This window comes from Cucumis melo, chromosome 6 (genome assembly GCF_025177605.1).
Source record: "Cucumis melo cultivar AY chromosome 6, USDA_Cmelo_AY_1.0, whole genome shotgun sequence".
NCBI classification, from domain to species: domain Eukaryota; kingdom Viridiplantae; phylum Streptophyta; class Magnoliopsida; order Cucurbitales; family Cucurbitaceae; genus Cucumis; species Cucumis melo.
In genome coordinates, this window is record NC_066862.1 from 2,400,970 (window position 1) to 2,424,669 (window position 23,700).

Genomic DNA, 23,700 nt, shown 5'->3' on the forward strand with positions numbered 1-23,700 from the left:
TCTTCTCGTTCGATCTTCGAGAGTGTAATAAATTTGCTTACCGTATAGCTAGCTCGATATGTTATTGGTTTTATGGTTCTTCTTTTTTGAAAAGTGTCGAGTGCACTTGGGTTTACTAATTTATGGTTTGGATAAGAGGAAATCTATCCTCGTATTCCTATAACTTTGTTTCTTAAATTGTTTGGTTAACTTCATTTTTGTCCTCATACAATTTGGTCCATATATTTGGGTGCTATTTGATTGGTCCATCTATTATCAAATGTCTGGTTTTAGTATATATACTAAATATTAACTTTAGTATAATCTCGATTGGAATAAATTAAATAATAATAATAATTTTCATGCAACGAATAATACTGATTAGATATAATTTCACAATAAATAGATGGAGTTTGTTCAAAATTTAGAGTTCCAATAGAACTGGTCATTAAAAAAAATGTTATCGAACACCATCCAAACAAGGTTTCAGAAAGTTATATTTTAAGTGCAGCCATTCAAAACAAGAAATAACCAATAAGAAACACATGGGAAGAACACGTTGAACCGTGCCAATAAAAAAGTTGAAAACAATGTAAATGAAATGAAAAAGCACTGTAAATTCGATCACACACCAACAAAAAATAGGGAGAAAAAACAAAGACAACGAAAACAAAACCTCAACCAAGTAAGACACATGCAACCGTGGATTAGGTGGCTCAAATCCTTGAACTTATAAGAGCTAAAAAATGCAAATAAAAAATAATAAAATTGCACTATAAATCATTTTTAGTATAACAATTAGAGATAGGAGAATTCTAACCGCAGATACAATAATTATAAATACATTCAAATGTTGTTTGAATTAAAATTTTGTTGACATTATGTAAATTGAAATTTGAAGGAATCTTATTATTACATGCTTACAAAAACAAAAGGGATGTTTTGGGCAAGAAGTGAGTCATTATAATCTTATATTATTATAATTTAACCGGAATAATTTATGTTTGAGATGTAGATTATTTTAGTTTGAATTATAACATTATTTATTTGATGAGTAGACTATTTTTAGTTTCATAAAAAAAAAACAATAAACACTAAATAAAAAAATGATGAATATCAAATAATAAAAATCGTAACAAATAATAAATAGGATAGTGAATTAGAAGTTATATTTTTAAATAATATTTATCGAATCTAGAGTGTTATTATAGCCATACATAATAAGACTAAAAAGCAAAATAATTTACAAATCAATGGAAAAAAAAAAGAGAGAGAGAGAGAGATAAAAAATAAATAAATTATTTTGTGTTGGTCCAAATAATCAGGTTATTGTAGTCGGCGAAGCACCTGATTCCTCCACTCGCTGGGAGATGAATTATAAATGGACCTTAATGCCCCAGCTTTCTCCTTCCCCCCGGCTTCCCATTTCCTCTCACCTTCTTCACTAAATCCTTTGCCCTAAACCTTAAGCTCCCAAATTCTTTCTCACTTCCGCCCAATTTTCACCATGAGAACTGCTCCCCTATTCTACGCCGGCTGTTCCGATTACCTTCTCCACGAGCCTCACTTCCTCGAGGCATGTTCCCTTTGCCGGAAAGCTCTCGGACGCAACTCCGATATCTTCATGTACAGGTCCGTTCAGTTTCTCATCGCCCGAACACACTCTCCGTTACTCGAATTAGGCTTAATTAGATCTGATTTATAGTTTTTTTTTTTTGGTTGAGGTTTCATCTATCGTGTTTTGAATGGACCGATTTGTAGTCTGAATGTTCTGATTTTGATCTGAGAATTGATAGATTCTTTTGTTAATGTATTGCAGAGGAAACACTCCGTTTTGTAGTAAAGAGTGCCGGCAAGAACAGATTGAAATCGATGAGGCGAAGGAAAAAAGTTGGAGGCGTGCTTCATCTTCGTCATCGTCTTCTTCTTCTTCTTCTTCTAAGAGCAGTCAAAGTCACAGAAAACAAGAAGCTAACAAGAAAACTGTACGGTCCGGCACCGTTGCGGTGGCCTGAGATCTTCAAATTGGAACAAGGCAAAAAAGAAAAAACAAAAAAAAAAAAGGGAAAAAGAAAATTTCATTTAGAGAGAGAGAAACACTTTCCCCAATTTGGAAAAAAAAAAGAATTGTGGAGTTTAGTGGATACTCATAATGAAATTTCCATTAACAGCTCAAGGACTTGATTTTCGAACAACCAAAAAGAAAAGTTAAGTTAATAACTTTTAGATCAATACATGTGTATAAAGAAAAAAGGAAAAAGGGAAAGCATCTTTGATTCTTGAGCTGAAATTGGTGTTTTTTGGTAGTTCATTTTGGAAAAATAAGAAAAAAGAAAAATAAAACTCAAATATTTAAAAGAGAAACTTTTATTTTATCTTTTGCTCCTTAATTTTGGTGGTTGAGAATAAATTGTTTGAAGATCGATAAATTGAATATTTTTAAACAATGAGTAATATTCGTTATATATTTTAATTTGTTATATAATATTTAAAAATAAAGAATTTTGATTGGTTTGGGTTATAGTAATTAGAAAATTAAATTAATTTATAAGAATTTGGGAACTTTGTTTCACATTTATTTAATGCCAATAAGTAATATTAGAAAAATAAATCATGAGAATGAAAATTAGTCTATGTTCAATAATGAAAAAAAAATTGAAACTAAAAAATTACAAGTTAAAACTTTAGTGTCTATAAAGAATATTATGCCTTTTTCTACACTTGTAATTATTTAGATAAGAAGATTGCTTCTTACAAAATTGCAATATATTCTTTTATGTAGGACTCGATGGCAATTTGACAAAAAGTAGTGAGAAAGCGAGCACAATTATACAATTATTTAAATAGGAAAGAAAAGATAAAATAATTATCGTTGCCATCACTCCAAATTAATAAGGTGGGAGTAGTGTGAACGATTTTTCTAATAGTTATCAAAGAAATGAATCTCGTTCAATTATTTAACAATTACTTTTAAAATATAGAGAAAGAAACTATATAAGGACTCTAAATTAAACATGTTAGTATATATATATATACACACACACCAAGTTAAAGAACCAAAACAATGGCTATGTGACGTTTAAGGTTTGTCTTTGTTTTTTAAGATAAAGTTCGTCAACAAGTTGATTGTCGATTTATAGTCCATTATGGTTGGCAATAATTTTGTACCAAGAAACGGATGATGTAGCCATTTTTTTTCTTAGATCCAAAAGTATGTGAAGTGGATGGTGTTTGTATTGATAATTTATACTTTATATCAGTCGAGTCATGTTCATATTATTCATACATCATTAACTACAATAACAAAAAAAGTAAATATATTATAAGAGATCGTTAGGATCTATCTTTACCTATGATGTTAATTGCATATATTACAAAATTTGTAGAAATATTTTCTTGATCTATGGCTTGGTCGCAAATTGCAATGATACCTCTGAACTTTTAATTTAATAAAATTTCTCCCAGTTGATAATTTAATTATTATTTGTGTATAATTTATATAGTAAATAAACAAGGTATACTCTTAAACAAAATGTTTGAAAAATGAGGTTTTACGATGGAGACGAAATATATATCGCAAGATATTAACCATTAAGAAACCTTGAAGTGAAAGTAAACGAAATCATCCTTTCCATGCTCCTTATCTTCTTTATTGTGAGAAACTTTTCAAATAATACTATTAGAAGTTTGAAGGTTAAGTGTTACTATTGAAAGTTTAAGGGTGTAATTACAACTATTTGTATATGGACAAGCGTGGAGGTGTAATTTTGGGCCAAAAGTGAGAAAATATTTAAGACAGTTAGTTTTGCTATTTTTCTATTTTCTATTCTTATATTTGCCATTTCTACGTATTCGGGCCCCGATTTATAATTTAGATTGGGCCCAGATCGTTTCAACAGCCCAACGAGCAGACAGCTTCTCAACAGCCCATTATCGGCCCAAATTCATCTGAGTAAGGCCCATTTCACAAACAACATGCCCATTTGCCAAAACGTCGTCTTCCTTCTTGACCATACAAAACAAAGTCCCGTTCGTAGTTCCTTCCCGCCTGTTTCGCCGGCATTTACGCTTCAGCAACTCGCCGTCCGGCGAGTTATCTCCGATCATACTGCGGTGAAATGGAATTCGGTAGCTTGTAATTCGGAATCTCTTATAAGTTGTGTCGCCTTCCAATGTTTGTCAATGTGCGTCGCCTGCAGAACTCTTTTAAGGTACACTGGTCTTCTTCTCTGAGTTCATCTCAAACCCTAATTCCGAAATTCTTTAACGAGTATTATTATTCGTCTGATTCGAGTACTCGTTCTTTTGATTATATTGCTCAATTTTTGCCTTCAAACGATGGTACTTTGAAATTGATCTCTGTGAATTCCGTGACTACAAATGACCGCCGTAGAGTCAGTGTTGGGTTATCCAAAGCGGTTAAGCTGCCTCAGGGATACGTATTGAAGGGATTATCGAGAAATTTCTGTCCATTTTTACTGGTCAAGATTATGAAACTGTTTGAATGTCGGGAAACCGCGTTTGCGTTCTTCAAGCTAGCATTTAAGGACGATTCTGAAGAAACTGTTAAGTCTTGTTGTGTGCTGGCACATCTCTTAGCTGCAGAACAACTTCGTTTTCTAGCGCAAGATATTGTTTCGTGGGTTGTTGCTAGAATTGGTCCAGGAAGGAGCAAGAATTTGGCGGCATTTATGTGGGAAGGTCACCGTATGTACGAATCTGATTTTTCAGTGTTGAACACTCTAATGCGGGCGTTTATGAAGTCAGAAATGCATTTTGAGGCTTTAGAAATATTGAGTAAGATGCGGGAGGTGGGAGTGACGCCAAATCCATCGGCCATTTCGATTCTTTTTAGATTGCTGATTAGAGCTGGCGATTGTGGTGCTGTATGGAAGTTGTTTGGAGATGTGGTTCGAAAGGGACCTTGCCCTAATAATTTTATATTTAACTTATTGATTCTTGAGTTTTGTAGAAAAGGTTGGACTAGGATTGGAGAAGCTCTGTTGCACGTAATGGGCAAATTTAGATGTGAACCAGATGTTTATTCCTATAATATCGTGATACATGCGAACTGCTTAAAAGGGCAATCATCATATGCACTTCATTTGGTGAATCTAATGATCGCAAATGACTGTAAACCTAGCATTGCCACATTCTGTACCATCATTGATGCCTTCTGCAAGGAGGGTAACATAGAGTTAGCTAGGAAATTTTTTGATGAAATTGAAGACATGGGTCTTTCTCAGAATACTAGAGTCTATAATATCATGATAAGTGGGTATGTTAAGGCAAGAGACATTGGTCAAGCAAACTTGCTATTTGAAGAAATGAGGACCAAGGATATAGTTCCAGATGGCATTACTTTTAATATATTGGTTGCTGGCCATTACAGATATGGAAAGGAGGAGGATGGGGATCGATTATTAAGGGATTTATCTGTGTCTGGGTTGCTTCATGATTCTTCCCTATGTGATGTAACTGTTGCAGGGTTGTGCTGGGCAGGTAGGTATGATGAAGCCATGAAGCTTTTAGAGGATTTACTCGAGAAAGGAATTCCTCCAAGTGTGGTTGCTTTTAATTCCATTATTGCAGCTTACGGCAATGAAGGTTTAAAAGAGAGGGCATTTTATGCCTATGGTATAATGGTGAAATTTGGTTTAACCCCTTCATCTTCCACATGCAGCTCCTTGCTTGTCAGCTTAGTTAGAAATGGGAGCCTCGATGAAGCAAGGATAGCTTTGTATGATATGATAGATAAAGGATTCCCCGTCACTAACATGGCTTTTACAGTTCTTTTGGATGGGTACTTCAGGATAGGAGCTGTTAATATGGCTGAAAGTTTGTGGAATGAGATGAAAGGTCGGGGGGTGTTTCCAGATGCTGTTGCATTTGCAGCTTTTATTAATGGGCTCTGTATTTCTGGTTTGATGACGGATGCTTATGATGTATTCTCTGACATGTTGAGAAAAGGGTTTGTGCCTAATAATTTTGTGTACAATTCCTTGATTGGTGGATTCTGTAAAGTGGGTAAACTAAATGAAGCTCTGAAATTGGTGAGAGAAATGAATAAAAGGGGCCTTCTTCCAGATATTTTTACCGTGAATATGATAATATATGGGTTATGCAAAAAAGGTAGGATGAAGTTAGCAATTGAGACGTTCATGGACATGTGTAGGATGGGATTATCTCCTGATATTGTCACTTACAACACACTTATTGATGGTTACTTTAAAGCATTTGACGTGGGTGGTGCCGATGATTTAATGATGAAAATGTCACATAGTGGGTTGGAACCTGATATCACCACTTATAACATACGAATTCATGGTTTCTGCAATGTCCGAAAAATCAATCGGGCTGTGATGATACTTGAGGAACTTATTTCAGCAGGAATTGTTCCAAATACTGTAACATACAACACTATGATCACTGCTGTCTGTAATGTCATCTTGGATCACGCTATGATGTTGACTGCAAAATTACTTAAGATGGCGTTTGTTCCAAATCCTGTGACAGTAAACGTATTGTTGTCTCAATTTTGCAAGCAAGGGATGCCAGAGAAAGCCATATTTTGGGGTCAGAAGTTGAGTGAGGTTCATGTAGATTATGATGAAATAACACATAAACTAATGAACAGAGCCTACCGTGCTTTAGAAGAAGGTGGCGAGCTTATAAATACATCATACGAGAAAAGCGTGTTTATGGATTTTCTCATGTATATTACTTACGATTACTTTTGTAGAACTAAATCTTTAAGAGAAAAAGATGATAGCTCAACATTTAAAACTAGTTTTAGTCAGTTCAATACGTTGATTGAAGTATAAGCTTTTATCTATTATTCAATTATTTGAGCAGGATCTACTTGCATAATGATTGTTCTAGAAATCCATTGTTGAGGAATTCATTTGAGTAGTGGAATATTTTTAAGATATAGAAAGAAAGGTAGGAATAAGAAAGATATTATTCCCTCTGAACTTTTCCAGGACTACTGTACGAAAGATGCATCTCTACCAGATATGATGCTGGAATGCCAGCGATGTGCTATTGGCATTTTAAACGGTGATTTGTTGTAGTTCCTGTCTCTGAAAGAATGACCTTACTTGCACAACTGTGTCCTAGAGTTCCAAAGTCCCTATCTCTAAAAGAGGAAGAGGAAGAAAGGCAGTGCCTCTGATTATTCTAAAGAGCAGGATCATGGTGCCCAAGAGCGTGACATTCCCTTTACCTCACTTCTACTTGATGGCATGGATAAGATATAAGGGAATCCAGATATCAAGGAAATCTGGCTGTCCATAATTCTCAAAAGTAGAGATGCTTTCAACGTAGATGCAAAATAATGATAGAAATCTCAACTAGCTGCTTTTGCTCCTGTTAGTTTGCTCATGATAATATTTTATCATGAGTGTACAAACCAGAGAGTGGCTACGTTCTGAAGGTATTGATCAGCAACTTCATTTAGAAAAACATAATGGGTTCTTATAAAAAAAAGAAAAACAGAAAGGAATCAGCGATCATGTCTCAAACAGAGTGTATGATGGTTGAGCTCATAATTTGAGATCATGTCAACTTTTGTGCCGAGTTTAGATGGGAATAAGGAAGAATTTTCAAGGTTGGGAGTATTACTTTGTTTGAGGAACTCTAAATATTGTCAGAGTGAAGGATCATTAGTTAAAACATTCTACTAAATTGTGAATCCTTATCCTGTAATTTGATAATGGCACGTGAATTGATACAAACACTCAAAGTTGTATGGCTATTCCAATAGATTATACTTAATGAAGCATCAAGCCAGCGTGAAATCTGTGACACCCAAAGTAGTTAGAGCAGCTGAACAACAATTGACCCCATTTCGTGCCCCAAGAAGTTATTTATCGACAAAGAGAAGAATGTTCCTGGAGGATTTATCCGTAGAGGTAATATAATGAAAAACTTGTCTTGGATAAGCTAAGTCTAATTAATGAAAAACAATCAATTTGGAAGTCTAGATAATTCTTAAGTTCAGAATATAATTTGGCCATTTATTTAAGATATTAAATATCTTACTAGTAGTCTTGTATGAAATATAGTTAGATCCTATTATTAATTTAGTCCACTTTCATGTGAGTTAACTCCACACTCGCATTTATTAAAAGAAGGAAGTTTCAAGAGGGAAAAGTGGGGCATACGGCTCTCACTATCATCTTGACCAAGTAGATACATAATCAATATTTAGAAATTAACAATTAAAGCAATCATGTTTAAAAATTGCAAGAAACCCTTGCAGAGACCTATCCCTTTCAAGTGGATGAAGATGGAACCGCCCACCAGACCATAGCCAGTCAGCATCCCTCATGATAAATTTCATCTTGTTTGTTTTCTGGGTCCCATAGATCAAAAGCTGAAGCATTTTAAACAATAGAATAAAATTGCTCAATTAGACTATTAGTATTTACATTAGCTTCTGTTCTCCTCCTGCAGCAGATATTCTACTTTGTGTCCTGTGTTTTTGTCTCAATATTTCTCATTTCATTTCTTGATTGCAATTCTGTTGTATTCGGTTTCTTTTCTTTCAATAATACAGCTTAGTCTGTATATCAAAATCTGATTCTGAAACAAGAAACCCAAGTTTTAAGGCACTTTTGCACTTTGCATTATCATAAATCTTCTTCTACTTGCACCATCCACATGCTCTCCCAGTTTCTGCAGGTGGCTCATTCGCCTTCTCCACGATTTCGGTGCTTCCATTTTCTCTGGCTCTCTTTCCATGTCAGGTTCGTCAATGACAGAATCGGGACTTTTCTCATAAGGTTGGCTGTTGTCCTCAGATTTGATAATCTCCTTCAAGCTGTTCACTACCTCGGCCATCGAGGGCCTATCCTTCGCATTCATAGCCAGGCAAGTATCTGCTAACTTAGCTAGTTTTCTAGCTGCATTGATCGGATACTGGTTTTCAAGCCTAGGATCTATTATCAAACTAAACTTTTTACTGTCAGGATTGAAATGTTTGACCCATTCCACAAGTTTGTGTTCTGATCTTGAACGATTTCTCTCCAATGACCGTCTTCCTGTCAGAATCTCATACAGCACAACGCCAAGGCTCCATACATCGCTTTTTGCTGTGAGATGTCCCGTCTCGATGTAATCTGGAGCTGCATATCCATTTGTCCCCATTACCTATGTTGTGCAAAATATAGTTCACTGTAAGCAGCAATGGGTCTGAAAGTGATTAGACTGTGAAGGAGAAAAAGAACACTTACTGCCGTTGAAACATGAGTACGCCCGATTTCTGGCCCTTCCCTGGCAAGCCCAAAATCCGAAAGTTTTGGATGAAAGTTTTTATCCAGCAACACATTTGAGCTCTTGAAATCTCTGTATATTATCTGTCCGTTATAGAAGAAAAATAAAAGTAAATCTAAGCGTTATGGATGTTCCGAAGAAAGAAAAACTACATCAAAAAGTGTTATGCTAGTATATAATTTTTCCTTCTACGAATTCAAATTGAGAGGACATGGTACCTGAACTTCCAATCCTTCATGCAGATAAGCCAATCCCTGGGCTGCTCCAAGAACTATATGGAGTCTTGTTTTCCAAGCGAGTGGTGGTAGCGCCTTGTTGAACAGATGATCTTCCAAGCTTCTGTTTGGCATATACTCGTAAACAAGCAGTCTTTGAATTCCTCTTGATCCATCCACAGCACAGTATCCTATGAGTTTGACAAGATTTGGATGCTCCACAATACCAAGAAATTGAACTTCAGCCAGCCACTGCTTATGGCCCTATGTGCAAAATAAACCCGGTATGTAAAAAAAATCACTTCCTCTAGAAATTTGTATTCACATCCAAAAGAAACTGCTTGAAAATTACATTTCTATTTTATTTCCGTGTCCTTTCCCCTTTAGCTAAGCACTTGTTTCCACAGGTTTAAATAAATCCCGACAATATAACAGCAATGATTTTTTGTACTGGATGCCTATAATATGGAATGAATATCCAAGAGTGAAGAAATTTTAGCCATTAAATTCGAAGCGAAACATTCAAAACAAGACCTTAGTACTTATTTTCTAAGGACAGTATCCATACCTGTAAGCCATCCTGGCTCAGTTGCTTGATAGCAACAACAAGGGGATCTCCATTCCCATCAACAGGCTTAATTGAGCCTTTAAATACACTCCCGAATCCCCCTTGTCCAATCTTAAGAAGCCTGTTGAAGTCTTGTGTTGCCTGTCTCAGCTCTGTAAATGAGAATACCCTCAAATGATGTGCTTTCTCTTCATACAATTCAGGTACACTCCGAGGCGAAGTCAGAGAGCACGAAGAAGCAACGGTCCGACTACACCCCGAAAAGTCAGATTCTTGCTGCTCTTTCAATTCAGGTGCCGATCTTTGATTCCTACTCCTGGACTTGCCTTTGAAGTAGAAGAAGCACTTCATTGTCTATATGATTTCCTGGGAATTTGATGAGCCTTTGTAATTGATCTCCAAGAAGTAATGAAATGCAAAAAACTCAGTTGTTTGGAGTCTCAAGAGTAGAGCAGAAAACAGAACATATAAAGAGGAGAAAACACAAGAAACACGAAACGAAGAGTCTCGATGTCGGAAGGAGTAAACAGATCAAAGAACTCCAAATAGGGAACAGGGGAAAACAACAGGAGCAACGTGAAGAAGAAGTAGAAAATGGGGAAAAACAGAAGAGAAAAATGAAGACAGTGGTGGAGAAAAAAGACTTGTTTGGTGTACTTCTCAACAAAAAAAATAGACAAAAAAGGCGGCTATATCTGATTGTTTCCTTGTTCTTTACTTGAGACAGTCCAGCCAGACAAGGATTTGGCAAACACAAGTTTGAAGTTGAAACAAAATTTGTGGAGCATTCACTTTTGACTCGTGTGAATTCTTCTTCTACTTGTTCTTCTTCTTGTTCTTCAGGAGATTGGTGAGAGCTTAATGGGGGAGAAAAAGGAAAAAAAAGAAGAAAGAAGAAAATAGCAAGACTAATTTGGGTGAGGCTTTTGAAGTTTTAGCAAAATACAGAGAGTCCAAATTTATGGGTTTTCTTGTTTGTGTTGTCTTAATTGTCTCGTGAAGTTTGGTGGGTGAATTGAATTGGAAATAAAAGCAAATGAAATACGCAAAGAAAGTTTTAGGGGGACACTGTTTGGTGTGTTTGTTTTGACTCGCCCGAGTTGGCTCATGGACTCAACCGCCAACTATAGAGAATCAGAGATGTTGAAGATGGAGGGCTGTTTCCGTACCAACGGTCGCTTTCATTCATTGGGATTTGGGACAAAACTCTATCAAATACGGCCTTTTGGATGTCAAAATAAACATTTCCTACAGATCCAATCATGATTTCTCAGGTGACAAATTCTTTTTACATTATCCTTTTGTGCATATGCTATGGAATTGAGAAGGATGCATTTTGAGATATCATTCGAGTATAGCTAAAAATGAGCAGTACTCAAAGGTTTTGACTTAAACGTCTCTTGATGATGTTTGGAGGTCTAAATTTTTGCAGTTCATATTTATTTAGGGAAAAAACAAAATTTATTAAACCTTTGAGGGCTAAATTTGATACATCAAATAATGCCAGGGCAACAATGTGGGGAGAGAAGTTTCGTTAGATTATGGGCTTCATTTATTAGATTTGCCAATTCATTAATAGAATCGTAGGTTATTGTTAAATTTTGAAATGAGTTGAACCCTTTCTTAAATTATATGTAGATTACATGATAGGATTGAGATTGTCATGAATCTAAAATTTAAAGTATTAAATTAAAGTAGGTCTTACTGCAGGTTTATTTATTTATTTATTTTTCTTTTTTTTAAAGAAACTGAGGTCTATAAGCTTCTACATATATATGGACTATTGATTGTGTATATTCACATTTTTTAAATAATCTATACCAAATAAATTATTTATTTATTTTTTTCAATTATGATAATATTTCCACCGAAAAGAAATCATAATATAATGTACAGAATATTAAACACATTATTTAAAAATAGAAAATTGAGGCAGATTTCAAAATCAAAATAGAAGAGGTACCATATTTCTGACGGTGACCGTTGAGAAAATAATAAATAACAAAAAAGCAATTCTTGGGTTTGACCTTTACCCTTCTTTTCAACATTATTATTTATTGTTATTGAATATTTGTAAAACTATATTTTTAAATCTATCAATATCTACGTTTGGTCCAAAATATATATAGATATATATTTGGTCTTCGAATTTTTTAAATATATTTCTTGGTTCCTAAGTTTTTAAAATTAGGTATAAAAGATTCCAACTTTTTACTTTTTCTTTAAACAATTATATATAATATTTTAAATCAGAATAACAACTTCTAAATATCATATTATCTTCAAAACTATTTTATTTAATTTTAAATAGCATTAAACATAAAAATATTTTTAGAACTTTATAAAAAATATATTTTAAAATTTAGGGAATTTACATTTTGATAACTATCAAACATGTCTAATCTTATAAACTTGGAGGCTAAAAAAAATTTGTTTTTAAAACTTGCTTCCAAAAACACATATTTATCAAAACTTGAGAACTAATACGTTAATTTTCTCAAATTAAAAAAACCATAAAATACAATTTTGGTAATTTCAATATGTCTTAAGATTTGTCCAATTGTTTAAATTTAATCTCGTTAGTTTCAAAAAATTTAGAATTAACCAATTACTTTAAATAAATTATAAATTTAAAAATTCAAAGCTACTATTATTTTCTTAATCAACCATAGTTAAATAATAATAATAATAATAATAATAATAATAATTTTTTTCATGAAAACCGTCTTTATGTTGATATATTTCCAAAACTTATTATAATAAACTAACAATAGGATCCTTAAATTAGAAAAATAAAAACAATAAATTTAAGATCGATTAAAGTTACAAATATATTGATAGTACAAAGCATAGAAAAGTAAAAGACTTTTAAAACGTTTGAAACGTAGGATCAATATCTTAACAATTGAATGGTTGACATTTTAAAAAATGTAATAAAAGAAAATTAAAGTTGGTATGTTTCTTGTTAATGAATCTTATGCTATGATATTTAATAATTGTGTAGATTCTTTTCTACAATTCCAATTCCCACCCATTTTTATGGGAAGATTATTTTCTTTTATTACTTTTCAATTTGCAAATTATATCATTAGCATTGGTCAAAATTTCAATTTGACTCCAATGTTTAGATTTTTCAAAAGAAAAAAAAATTGATATTTCATAATTTATATATATCACTTGTCACTGACAAGTGGGCAAGATTTTTCTACCATAAACACTTTATATCAATTTTACATAATCAATAAAACGTTGGTATATATGTATTTCTTAAAAAAATTTGTAAAAGAAAAACAAAGATTTTATTTGTTTAAAATAGCTATAATTTAGCATGTAACCATTTAGTTTATGTTTTTAATATTTTGTAAATATTTAATTTATATTATGAAAAATATACCTGAATAAATTAATTAGGGATTAATTTTTTTCAATTAAGTTGGATAAAAAATTAGTTAAATTGTTACAAGTTTTGAAATGTATAAATTAAATTATTTTATACTAAAATTTTAAAGACTAAATTGTAAAAATTATTATGCAAAAACTAAAATAAAATTTAGTAAGTAAATTATTATATTTCTACATCTAAATTAAAGTGTCTCTTTAAAAAATGTAATATTGATAAAATATTTACATTATATAATTAATTCGTGAGTAGATATATTTTTTCTATATTTTTTTTTTAAATTCTAGAGAAAACACCCATTTCTCTTTTTAGAAATTAGAGAAAGATTTAAAATCAATAGCAAATATTTCTAAAATCACAGAGTTCTTGACGGTGACCGTTGACAGAATACTGATGGGTTGACTTTGACTATTTTTTGTTGACTTTGTGTCTTTTTCAAAAGTATTTTATTTTGTTTATTATTGTTTTTTACACAGTGGAAAAGAACTTGGGAAAACTATTGCAATAAATATATAAAACATTTCACTAAAAATTTCAACCTTAGATTATTCAACTTTAGATTTTATCTCAAATCAAGTATAGTGACAGTTAAAAGGATTGAGCTAATCTGATTTAGTTCTAACCTATTTAGGATCGGAAAATATCGATAAACTCTAAGTTAATTCTTTAAAGGTAATTTGTATTTTTATCGATTATGGTTTTTTTTTTGTTAATTACTTGTCATATGGATAATATATGTGTTTTTCGTTGGATTTTGACATCAACAAAATATTTGAATAAACAATTAATTTAAATAGTTTCAATTTTTTTTCACAAATAACAATAGAGTTAGAGTTTTGTTGAATAACTTCTAAGTAAAAAAGTGTATGTGTTACTGACTTGTTGGTTAAAGCATTACTTCCATTCTTAAACAGTTAAATAGTTCGAGCATTGTTTGAGAAATTAACATGAAAAAACAAAGACAATCACTCGAAAAAAATAAACTTTCATTAAGAATTTAAAAAGGTTAACGCTCTTGCGATAATACTTTTTTACCATCTAAAAAATTACCCACTTTTCACTCCTTTAAGAAGGCCTAAAATATTTTCTTCAATATATCTGAGAGTATCTATTACAACCTTATAGATAACATCGTATTCAAGTTATCAACGTAGATACTTAAAAAAATTTATTGTATAATTAATGTTGCTTTCTACTTCAATATAAAATAACATACTTAACGAGGAACATTAAACGCGACAACAATAATTCCAACTATTTCAAAATCAATGTTGTAAAAGTGAAAAGAATCCCAATTAAAACAATCACTAACAGAATATTTACAATACTATGTCGAGCAATGTCTCAAAACTTTCATGGTACTTAAAAGACATACATAGTCATGACTCAACATTTATTTGGATTTTGACTTCTTGAATGCTTAAAAACTATTATCTGATTAAAAACAATTTAAAAATAATCTGTAAAGTGAATTCAAACATAACATACCCCACACTGACTTATTGATTGAGTTAATGTTTTAAATTTGATATACGATGTGTTTGAAATACACTTTCAAGTGTTTAATTTAAAAAAACAAGTCATTTTAAAAATATTTAAATTACTCGATAATCATTGAAAATAAGTTTTAAATTGTATTTTAAATAGTTTTTATAAAATTGTTTAAAAAAAATGAGTTTTTTAAACAAATTCTTAAGTCAATTCAAAGAGATAAAACTATTACATAAAAGTCTAAATATTAAAGTAATATTAGGTATATGTTGTTTAATAAGATTTAAGTTATAATATTCTTCATAAGAATTAATTTATTTTTTTTTAGCTTTTATTGTGAATATATAATTTCATTTATTTTATTTTTTAAAATTTGAATTATCCTTCTAGACTTTTTGTTTGTTTGTTAATTTTTTCCTTTGTTCTTACCAAACTCTTCTAGACGTTTGCATAATTATTCTTTACTAAATATATTATATTCTTCTAAATTTACCTTGAATTAAGTCTCATGTGGCAGGTGAAATCACTATACTAACTTGTCAAAATGAAAGAAGAATAATATATGTACACACACAAACTCAATATCAATATGCTTCTCTTTTATTTTAGATATATGACTAATTAATTTTATTGATTTCGCCCATTCAATACAAGGTTTCATAGTTTTTTTAAAAAAAAAAACACTCGCAATAAGCCCTTCAAGACATGTCATTGTGAAATCGAAATACAATATATGTTTAGGAGTATGTTTGTACCAATGGAATAAATTTAAAAAAATTATAAGTAAAAAAGAAAGCATGTTTGATTCCAAGACGAGATATCTTGTGCCAATATAGGGGAATTAGGTCTTCCTTGACTTTAGCCTCAGCCTCGGAGGTTGGCTAAGGCTAAGGAGCTCAACTTTAGATTATCATTTAGGTCACAAAAGAGATTATAAGAAAACTAAAACTAATACTTTCTATGAATTTATTCTTGGAGTTGTATTAATGTAACTTAAATTCTACAATCAAACTCTTTAGCGTTTACATTCTTTCTCTATGACTCGAGTATGAAGGTTACATGTCTAATTTTAACGTCAATGAAATGTACTGAAAAATAAAATATAAAAAATATACATTTTTAGTTATTTATGGAATTATAAAAGCATTCAAATTGTTAAAATAAATATAGTTTAACTAATATAATGTTTACACTATCAATCTCGAGTGAAATCCACGATAATGTCTTTCTTATGGTCATGGTCTCATGCCGTGCTTGACAATATAATTGTTTATATATATATACCTTTGGAAAAGTATAATATGTAAAATTATGACCATTTTTTTTAAGATAAATTGTAAAAACAGAACACTTTACAAAATACTTACACTCCATAGAAAATTGAATATATTGAATTTTGTTGTTTTGTTTTATAGACCGCAAATGGTTTGTCAATTTTTTATATTATTGAAAAAATCTTTTTTTAATCAACTTACAACTACACAGATAAAATTATAAATATAATCAATTCCAAATCCTACACATATTTCATAATCCATCGAGCTATAAAATAATTTTTGATAATCACAATTAGAGTTGTAAAAACTAACATAAAAATTTTTAAAATTAAAATTTTAAATCTCTTATTAATAATGTTAATTATGGTTAAGCTAAATAGGATTAGGAATTGATTTTCCCTCCGAAATTAGAATTTTAAGTACTAATATTGGGAAATTGAAAATCCGTTTGAAATGACGTGTAAAAGGCTGACCCCGCTTTGACCATATTTCGTTGCCGCCTTTCTCACTCTACCTTCCCGTCTCTCTCTAGAATCCTCCCTATTGATTTTCTCCGATTTCTTTGCAATTCCACTGCTCTTCACATTCACTATCACTCTCCATTCCGAAAGATTCTTCGCGCTCTCTTCACCCTGCATTAATCGTATGTTTTCCGTTTATGTATTCATCAGTCGATTCCTTGAATGTTTACATTGTTGTTGTTCACGATTTTGTGTAACGATTGATTGTGTTTTGTGTAGGAATGATTTATATACAGAATTCTTGAAAATATAACACATACATTTGGAAGTAAGGGATTGGTATATATGTCTTTCAATCAATCAAGCCATTATAAGAAATCTAGACGATCGTCGAGCTTCAATCAACAGAAAACCTCTTCCGGACTTCATTCTATGCCGGGCGATTCTGGCAGGTATGCGCCGCCGATCGTCTCCAACCATAGGTAATGGCATTGTTGTTACGTAGTATCTTTTGTATGAATTCTGTGGTTTTCTAGGGATCGTTTGGTTTCTTACATTGTTTTTAGTTCTGATTCTTTTTGTTTCTTTTTTCTTTCCTTTTCGGTATTTGGTTTAGTGTTAAGCAGTCTAACGATGGGCAAAAAGCGCGGAAAACTAGGGCTGGTGTATCCTCTGTAAGTTCTACCGTTACCTCTCCTGGAGGACAAAACGGTTCTTATGTACGGCCGCAACAGAATGGTATGGATTCATTCAGAAAAAGGAAAAACATATAGTTAACATTTCATATATCGTTTTCAAGGGAGCTATTCAATTGCTTTATAAGTGAGATGTAATATTTCGATTGGTCTTATGAGTTTATTATTGTTAGGGCTTTTTTTTTAAATCTTCTTTTTGTACATTTTTTGTGGGTTGATTTTGCAATATATGAGTTTAATGCACTGCTCTGCTTGCAGGGTCAGCATCTAATCCAATAAAACTGTCAGGATCCGGAAACGGGGCTGCTTTTAAAATTGCAACTTCTCAGACGACCTCAAAGACTTCTGATGCATTTTCAGACTCCAAGAGCGGCATTGTTCAAACTATTGCAACTTCTAAGCCTACCTCAAAACCTTCCGACACCATCCCCTTTAAAGGTAAGCTGATTATATTTATTTTGGTTAGTTCAGTGGTAGCTTTTTTGTTGGATGGGATGCTAATCATGGTTATTTTTCATGTTCTAGACTTGGGAGAACAGCATATAACATTTCCACTTCAATTTGGATCCTTAAGTCCCGGTTTCCAGGTGTTCTATCCATTCTATGACTATTTAGTAACGTTGCCATGATATATGTTACTAGTTTTTCAATGTAATTCCTGGTTGTTAATAAATTATATGATTATATCTTTTGTGAGGATTGACACTTTGGTATTTCAGATTCCTAGGACCAGCTCAGCTCCTTGGAATCTGCAAGAACCGATATTTAACCAGGTTAGAATGCGCCTTTTCAACAGCTGCTATTGTCTTGATATATGGGTTACTGGTGGCCGAGAGCTCTGGCACTCATCAAATATATCTTTTTGAGTGTTTGATTCTGGCTTTCATAAATCTTGAGCATAGCATTTGTCTAACTCTGTTGGCATGTATGTTATATGGTCGTCTCTACTTCTTTCGGTATACATGGCCTAAGCTTGAGTTTCAACATTTTTGCTCATGCTCAGTTGGCATGATTTATTCACTGCTAATTATGGTTCCTGTTTCTTTTTCTAGGCAACTTGATTGGTTTATCTTTATTCTTATCAGCTGTTTTTACCTGCTAGGCACCACGCCACGTATTTAAATCAGCACCTTCGGGGTCAGTGCTGCCAGTACCCGGACAACAAATAGCAAGAAATGATTCCAGTGTCTGTGATCAACCCAATATTGGAACGTCCAATCCAGAGCCAGAGACCAAAACAGAGATAGTCGTCTTGTCAAGAGCACCCTTAAACCAGATTCAGAAGCCTTCCCATGAATCATCTGTTAGTCACAGAGCTTCTCTTTCCCTCCCTGATAACAAGAGTATGAACGTTATGCATCATATTGCCGATACTCCTAATGTGAAAGAAGTCCAAGTTCATGACGAGAACTCTACTTCCTCAGCAGCAAAGCATGCGGCAATGCAGTCTCATCCTGGGTCTTTGACGCAGGCCATCTACTCATGTCCTAAAGAAAGCCTGTCTAGGACCAACAAAATCAAGGCTGATAATAAAGTAACAGGCAAGAAAGGACAGGTTCAACATCCGGATCAGGCTGAGGTCTCAGATCCCATTTATTATTCTAAGCTGGAATCCTCTTTGCAATGCGAGCAATCAAAGCATGAGCTTGTTGGAACAAAAAAAGTAGGACCGAGAAGATTGCCTGGTTCTCAAGATGACATAGAACAAAGTAAACCTCCATCTTGTATGAAGCCAAAGGCAATTAATAATGGCAATTCAAAGTCAAAAACACTGGTAGAATGTGATGGACATGTACCTATAATTTCACATGCAGAAGTTGGCAGTACAAACGACAATAATGTTCTTTCCAACTTCATAACTCACGGATGTAAGACGTCGCTTATTATTGAATCTTCTTGTCAGAGCGATAGGAACACTGACAATGATACTGTAGTGTGCCGAACTGATCTGCAATCTGCTCTTGTTGATATGTCCGAGCTCTCAGAGATGAAGCAGGAAGGAGATAGAATGGAGCACCCAGGTGCTCAATGTGACCCTAATTTTAGACCCTTTATTGAGGATAAACCTGTTATGGACACAAATAAGAGGAATAGGTCGAAGAAGAAGAAGAGGAGGGAAATCCTTCAGAAGGCAGATGCTGCAGAGACTACTTCCGACCTTTATATGGCATATAAAGAACCTGAAGAGAAGAAAGAGACTGTTATCTCTGCAGAAAGCTCCAGTGTGACCATAAATATGAAACATGAGTCTGCTGGTTCTGTTAAGGAAGATGTTGACTTGATCAAGAAGGATGTTCAGAATAAACTCGAGCCAGATGATTGGGAAGATGCAGTTGATATTTCTACTGATACATTGAAATACGAGGGTGGTTTTGAGGACAAGGCCAACGGAAAAGTAGGACTGCATATCGAGGATGAGAGTGGAGATCTGCCCAAAAAGTACTCCAGAGATTTCCTCCTGAAATTTTCCGAGCAGTTCATGGACCTTCCCGATGGGTTTGAAGTTACTCCCAGCATAAAGGGTTTAATGAGTATTAACCACGACTTGGGTTCTGTTAATAGCAATTCACCTGCTAACCTTGGAAAAAAGGATAAACCAAGTAGAGGATCTCAACTAGATTATCGTTCTATTATTGTTGATGACAGACAACTTGATTCAGGGTGGCATTCACACTTGGATAGCAGTCGGCCTACCCAAGGTGCTACCAATAGTGCTGTAAAGTCCCCATGGGCACACATTGGTTCTCAGGGAAAGATCCAAAGAAACGGCTCCAATACTGATAGGTGGCAAAGAGATGCTAGTTTTCAGCTGAAGGGTATTATTTCTCCTCCAATTCCATCGCAGGTGATGCACAGAGCCGAGAAGAAATATGAAGTGGGCAAAGTAGCTGACAAGGAAGAGACAAAACAAAGGCAGTTGAAGGCTATACTAAACAAGCTAACTCCGCAAAATTTTGAAAAACTCTTTGAACAAGTGAAAGCAGTTAATATTGATAATTCGAACACACTAAGTGGTGTCATCTCTCAGATCTTTGACAAAGCTCTGATGGAGCCTACTTTCTGTGAAATGTATGCCAATTTTTGTCTTCATCTGGCTGGTGAGTTACCTGATTTTAGTGATGATAATCAGAAGATTACTTTTAAAAGGTTGCTTTTAAACAAGTGCCAAGAGGAATTTGAGAAAGAGCAGGAAGAAAATGATGAAGTTAATAAGGTTGGTGAGGTGGGACAGTCTGCAGAGGAACGAGAAGTAAACAGAACAAAGGCGCGCAGAAGAATGCTTGGCAACATCAGATTAATTGGCGAGCTTTACAAGAAAAAGATGATAACTGAGAAAATTATGCATGTATGCATCAAGAAATTGTTGGGTCAATATCAAAATCCGGATGAGGAAGATATTGAAGCATTGTGCAAATTGATGAGCACAATAGGAGAGATGATAGATCACCCCAAAGCTAGGGAGCATATGAATGCATATTTTGAGATGATGACTACATTATCTAATAACATGAAGCTGTCATCTAGGGTTAGATTCATGTTGAAGGATGCAATTGATTTGAGAAAGAATAAATGGCAACAGAGGAGAAAAGTTGAAGGACCTAAAAAAATTGATGAAGTCCACAGGGATGCTGCGCAAGAACGTCAAGCACAAACCAGTAGATTAAGCCGTGGTCCTGAAATGAGTGCAACATTGAGGAGGGGATCAACAATGGATTTTGGTTTAAGAACGCCTGCACTGTTGCCTTCTCCCAATGCCCAGGTTGGTGGTTTTCACGGTTTCTCAACCCAGAATTATGGTTCAAGCAGTCAAGACGCTCGTTTTGAAGATAAGCTGCAGTCTTCTGAGGCCAAGGCATTCCCAACTCTATTGCCCCAAAGACCTATCAGTGATGATGCTATCACTTTGGGTCCCCAGGGTAGTTTAGCTAGAGGAATGTCCTTTAGAGGGTCACGATCTGTTTCATCCAGTTCATTAGCAAATTTTTCCTCGCCAAATGGTAACAACTCTCAAAGAATGGTACCTGTTTCAAGTCCCCATGGCTTAGGATCAGAGCATGCAACTTCCAACTCCAGAGGCTACATCCCCTCAAGAAGATTTTCAACAGGAATTCTAGCAAAATCCCTCGATCAGACGATTAGTGCACAGGAACCTGGTAGTAATGATGGATCTAGGCAATTGGGAAACGTTGATAGCGGTCTAGGGAGGTCTCAGCCGACCAAATATGAAGAACCAGCTTTGACTGTGAATGGTCATTCTGAAGATACGTCCAAAGAACATCTAGAAGATAAGTCCATAGCAGCGATTAGGGAATATTACAGGTATTATCTCATTCTTTATTCCTTTTTCTATCCCATATTGTTTCAAGTTCTTGATCCAATTCGCATGGATAAAGTAATTGTTGTGAGCTAATGTGCAAATTAGAAACACATGAATTGGAATATATCGTTTATGATTTTGTGCTAGATTTTGTATGTATATATATCGTTCATGATCTCTCTACATTTTTAAGTATGTGGAGGTCAAATATATGTATTATTTTTACTTGATCTTTTCTGGTTGTTCTTTGCAAAAAGTAAAATCAATTTTGGTTTCAGTGCTAGAGACGAGAAGGAAGTTGCACTGTGCATCAAGGACTTGAATTCGCCTGAATTCCATTCATCCATGATTTCTCTTTGGGTCACAGACTCCTTTGAGAGACAAAACACAGAAAGGGGTCTTTTAGCTAAACTTCTTGTTAGCCTCACCAAATCAAAGGATGGTACATTGACTCAACTCCAACTTCTCAAAGGGTAAGTGACGAGGAGAATAAATTACACAATTAGTATTATATTCGGTTAGTTTTAAAATTTGATTAATTAGTTAATTCTCTTATTTTCTTATCATGCTATCAATAGTATAGTAACTTTAGTATTGTTATAGGAACCTTTTGATTATCTTTTGAATATAAACCTTTATTCTTTAAAGAGGATTGCTTGCCTCGATCCGAGAAATAAATCTATCTTGTTTGATCACGAACTTGACCTAATATTTTTTCCCATCGGAAATTGGAGTTCCGCTCCCCTATACCTGAAGGTAGTAATGCTTGATAAGAATTCTCTTTTCTTCTTCCAGAATCCAGCTCGTTCTTGCCACTCTGGATGATGCGGTGAATGATGCTCCAAAAGCTCCAGAATTTATAGGACGATTACTCGCAAACTTGGTGGTGGGGAACTTGATTACATTGAAAGAAATTGGCAAGTTCATACGTGAAGGTGGAGAGGAGCCTGGAAGTCTTGTACAAGTTGGGATTGCAGCTGATGTTCTTGGCAACTTGCTGGAGGCAATTCAATTGGAGAAAGGTCAGATTTTCTTGAACGAAATTCTTAAAAGTTCTGATCTACAACTGGCAACATTTTGTCCTATCAAATCAACAAAGTTAGAGAAATTTATTTAGTTGGTATAGGAACTTAGTTAAATCAGAATAGAATGAATTCATTAATTTGTGATTTTAGGTCAGTTTTCTTTTCTTTTTCTTTACAAAAAGGTGTGATTTTAGGTTTAGTTACTTTGGCCATATACTTTGTAAGTTGCTGAAGAGCTTCGACACTCATCCTCACTTTTTTTACACAGACAAATAAAAAGGAAATATATTGATAAGTTTCATATTGCTTTTTTTTTTTTTTTTTTTCCTTCTCAAAATCAATTTATTTGACAACTTTTCTAAATACTGCTTGATTTATTTTCTTGTTATTTACCATTCATTAAAGGTAAAAACCCAAAGTAAGTTTTTAAGAGAGGAATGATATTAGATCATTCACTCTCCCATCTCTAAGCTTTATTATTCTCATTATTTACTCTTTGTACTTTAAGTTCATTATACTTAAAAAAAAAAAAGATGAAAAAATGGACCATAAAGTGGAAATAAATTTTGTTTTTTTAGTAGTTTTTTATGGAATGGTATATTTTTTTTTCTAATTTTTCAAAAGACTTCTTTAAAAAATTAGCTTTTGAAATTTAACTGAAAATTAGAACAGTGAACCATACTTGAGCAGTGAAAAATAAATAAATACAAATCTTAAGAAGTAATGGTGCGTTCAGAAAATTTTGTAAAAAGAGATTTAAACACAGTCAATTTTTAAATAATTAAACTTCTGTTCGTAAAAAGTGATTTAAATATAGGTAATCAAAAATTTATGTTTTAAATAAATAATCAAATTTATGTTTGTAAAAGGAGTACCGTCAATTTTTTTTTTCTTGAAATTTAATTTGAAATCTTACATAATTATCAAGGTCCGGTTTTACACTTTTATAATCAATTTACATCACCAAAATTTAAATCCTAATAAATGGGGCTTGA

At 33.4% G+C, this 23,700-nt stretch overlaps 4 protein-coding genes and 1 long non-coding RNA gene across 5 annotated transcripts; 4 read left to right on the forward strand and 1 right to left on the reverse strand.

The window, feature by feature from the left end:
- The first annotated feature begins 1,307 nt into the window (after positions 1–1,307).
- On the forward strand, positions 1,308–2,354 carry LOC103483439 (FCS-Like Zinc finger 3). The gene is made up of 2 exons (XM_008440056.3): positions 1,308–1,611; positions 1,799–2,354. The coding sequence occupies exons 1-2, from the start codon at positions 1,487–1,489 to the stop codon at positions 1,992–1,994; spliced, it is 321 nt and encodes a 106-aa protein (XP_008438278.1). The 5' UTR covers positions 1,308–1,486; the 3' UTR covers positions 1,995–2,354.
- A 1,621-nt stretch (positions 2,355–3,975) lies between these two features.
- LOC103483442 (pentatricopeptide repeat-containing protein At1g63130, mitochondrial-like) lies at positions 3,976–7,787 on the forward strand. Its single transcript, XM_017043530.2, has one exon. It carries the CDS (start codon positions 4,152–4,154, stop codon positions 6,801–6,803), a length of 2,652 nt encoding a protein of 883 aa, XP_016899019.1. The 5' UTR covers positions 3,976–4,151; the 3' UTR covers positions 6,804–7,787.
- Positions 7,788–8,118: 331 nt separating this feature from the next.
- On the reverse strand, positions 8,119–10,389 carry LOC103483441 (probable serine/threonine-protein kinase PBL19). Its single transcript, XM_008440057.3, has 4 exons — positions 10,039–10,389; positions 9,474–9,734; positions 9,216–9,338; positions 8,119–9,132 (listed from the first exon to the last, which is right to left on the reverse strand). Exons 1-4 carry the CDS (start codon positions 10,387–10,389, stop codon positions 8,587–8,589), a joined length of 1,281 nt encoding a protein of 426 aa, XP_008438279.1. The 3' UTR covers positions 8,119–8,586.
- Positions 9,606–11,334, forward strand: LOC127149835 (uncharacterized). Its single transcript, XR_007821599.1, has 2 exons — positions 9,606–9,754; positions 10,242–11,334. It is a non-coding gene; the product is annotated as an uncharacterized LOC127149835 (long non-coding RNA).
- Positions 11,335–17,006: 5,672 nt separating this feature from the next.
- On the forward strand, positions 17,007–23,025 carry LOC103483443 (eukaryotic translation initiation factor 4G-like). Its single transcript, XM_051085979.1, has 8 exons — positions 17,007–17,149; positions 17,284–17,405; positions 17,621–17,800; positions 17,888–17,949; positions 18,082–18,135; positions 18,465–21,682; positions 21,959–22,153; positions 22,476–23,025. Exons 1-8 carry the CDS (start codon positions 17,013–17,015, stop codon positions 22,795–22,797), a joined length of 4,290 nt encoding a protein of 1,429 aa, XP_050941936.1. The 5' UTR covers positions 17,007–17,012; the 3' UTR covers positions 22,798–23,025.
- The last annotated feature ends 675 nt before the right edge of the window (positions 23,026–23,700 follow it).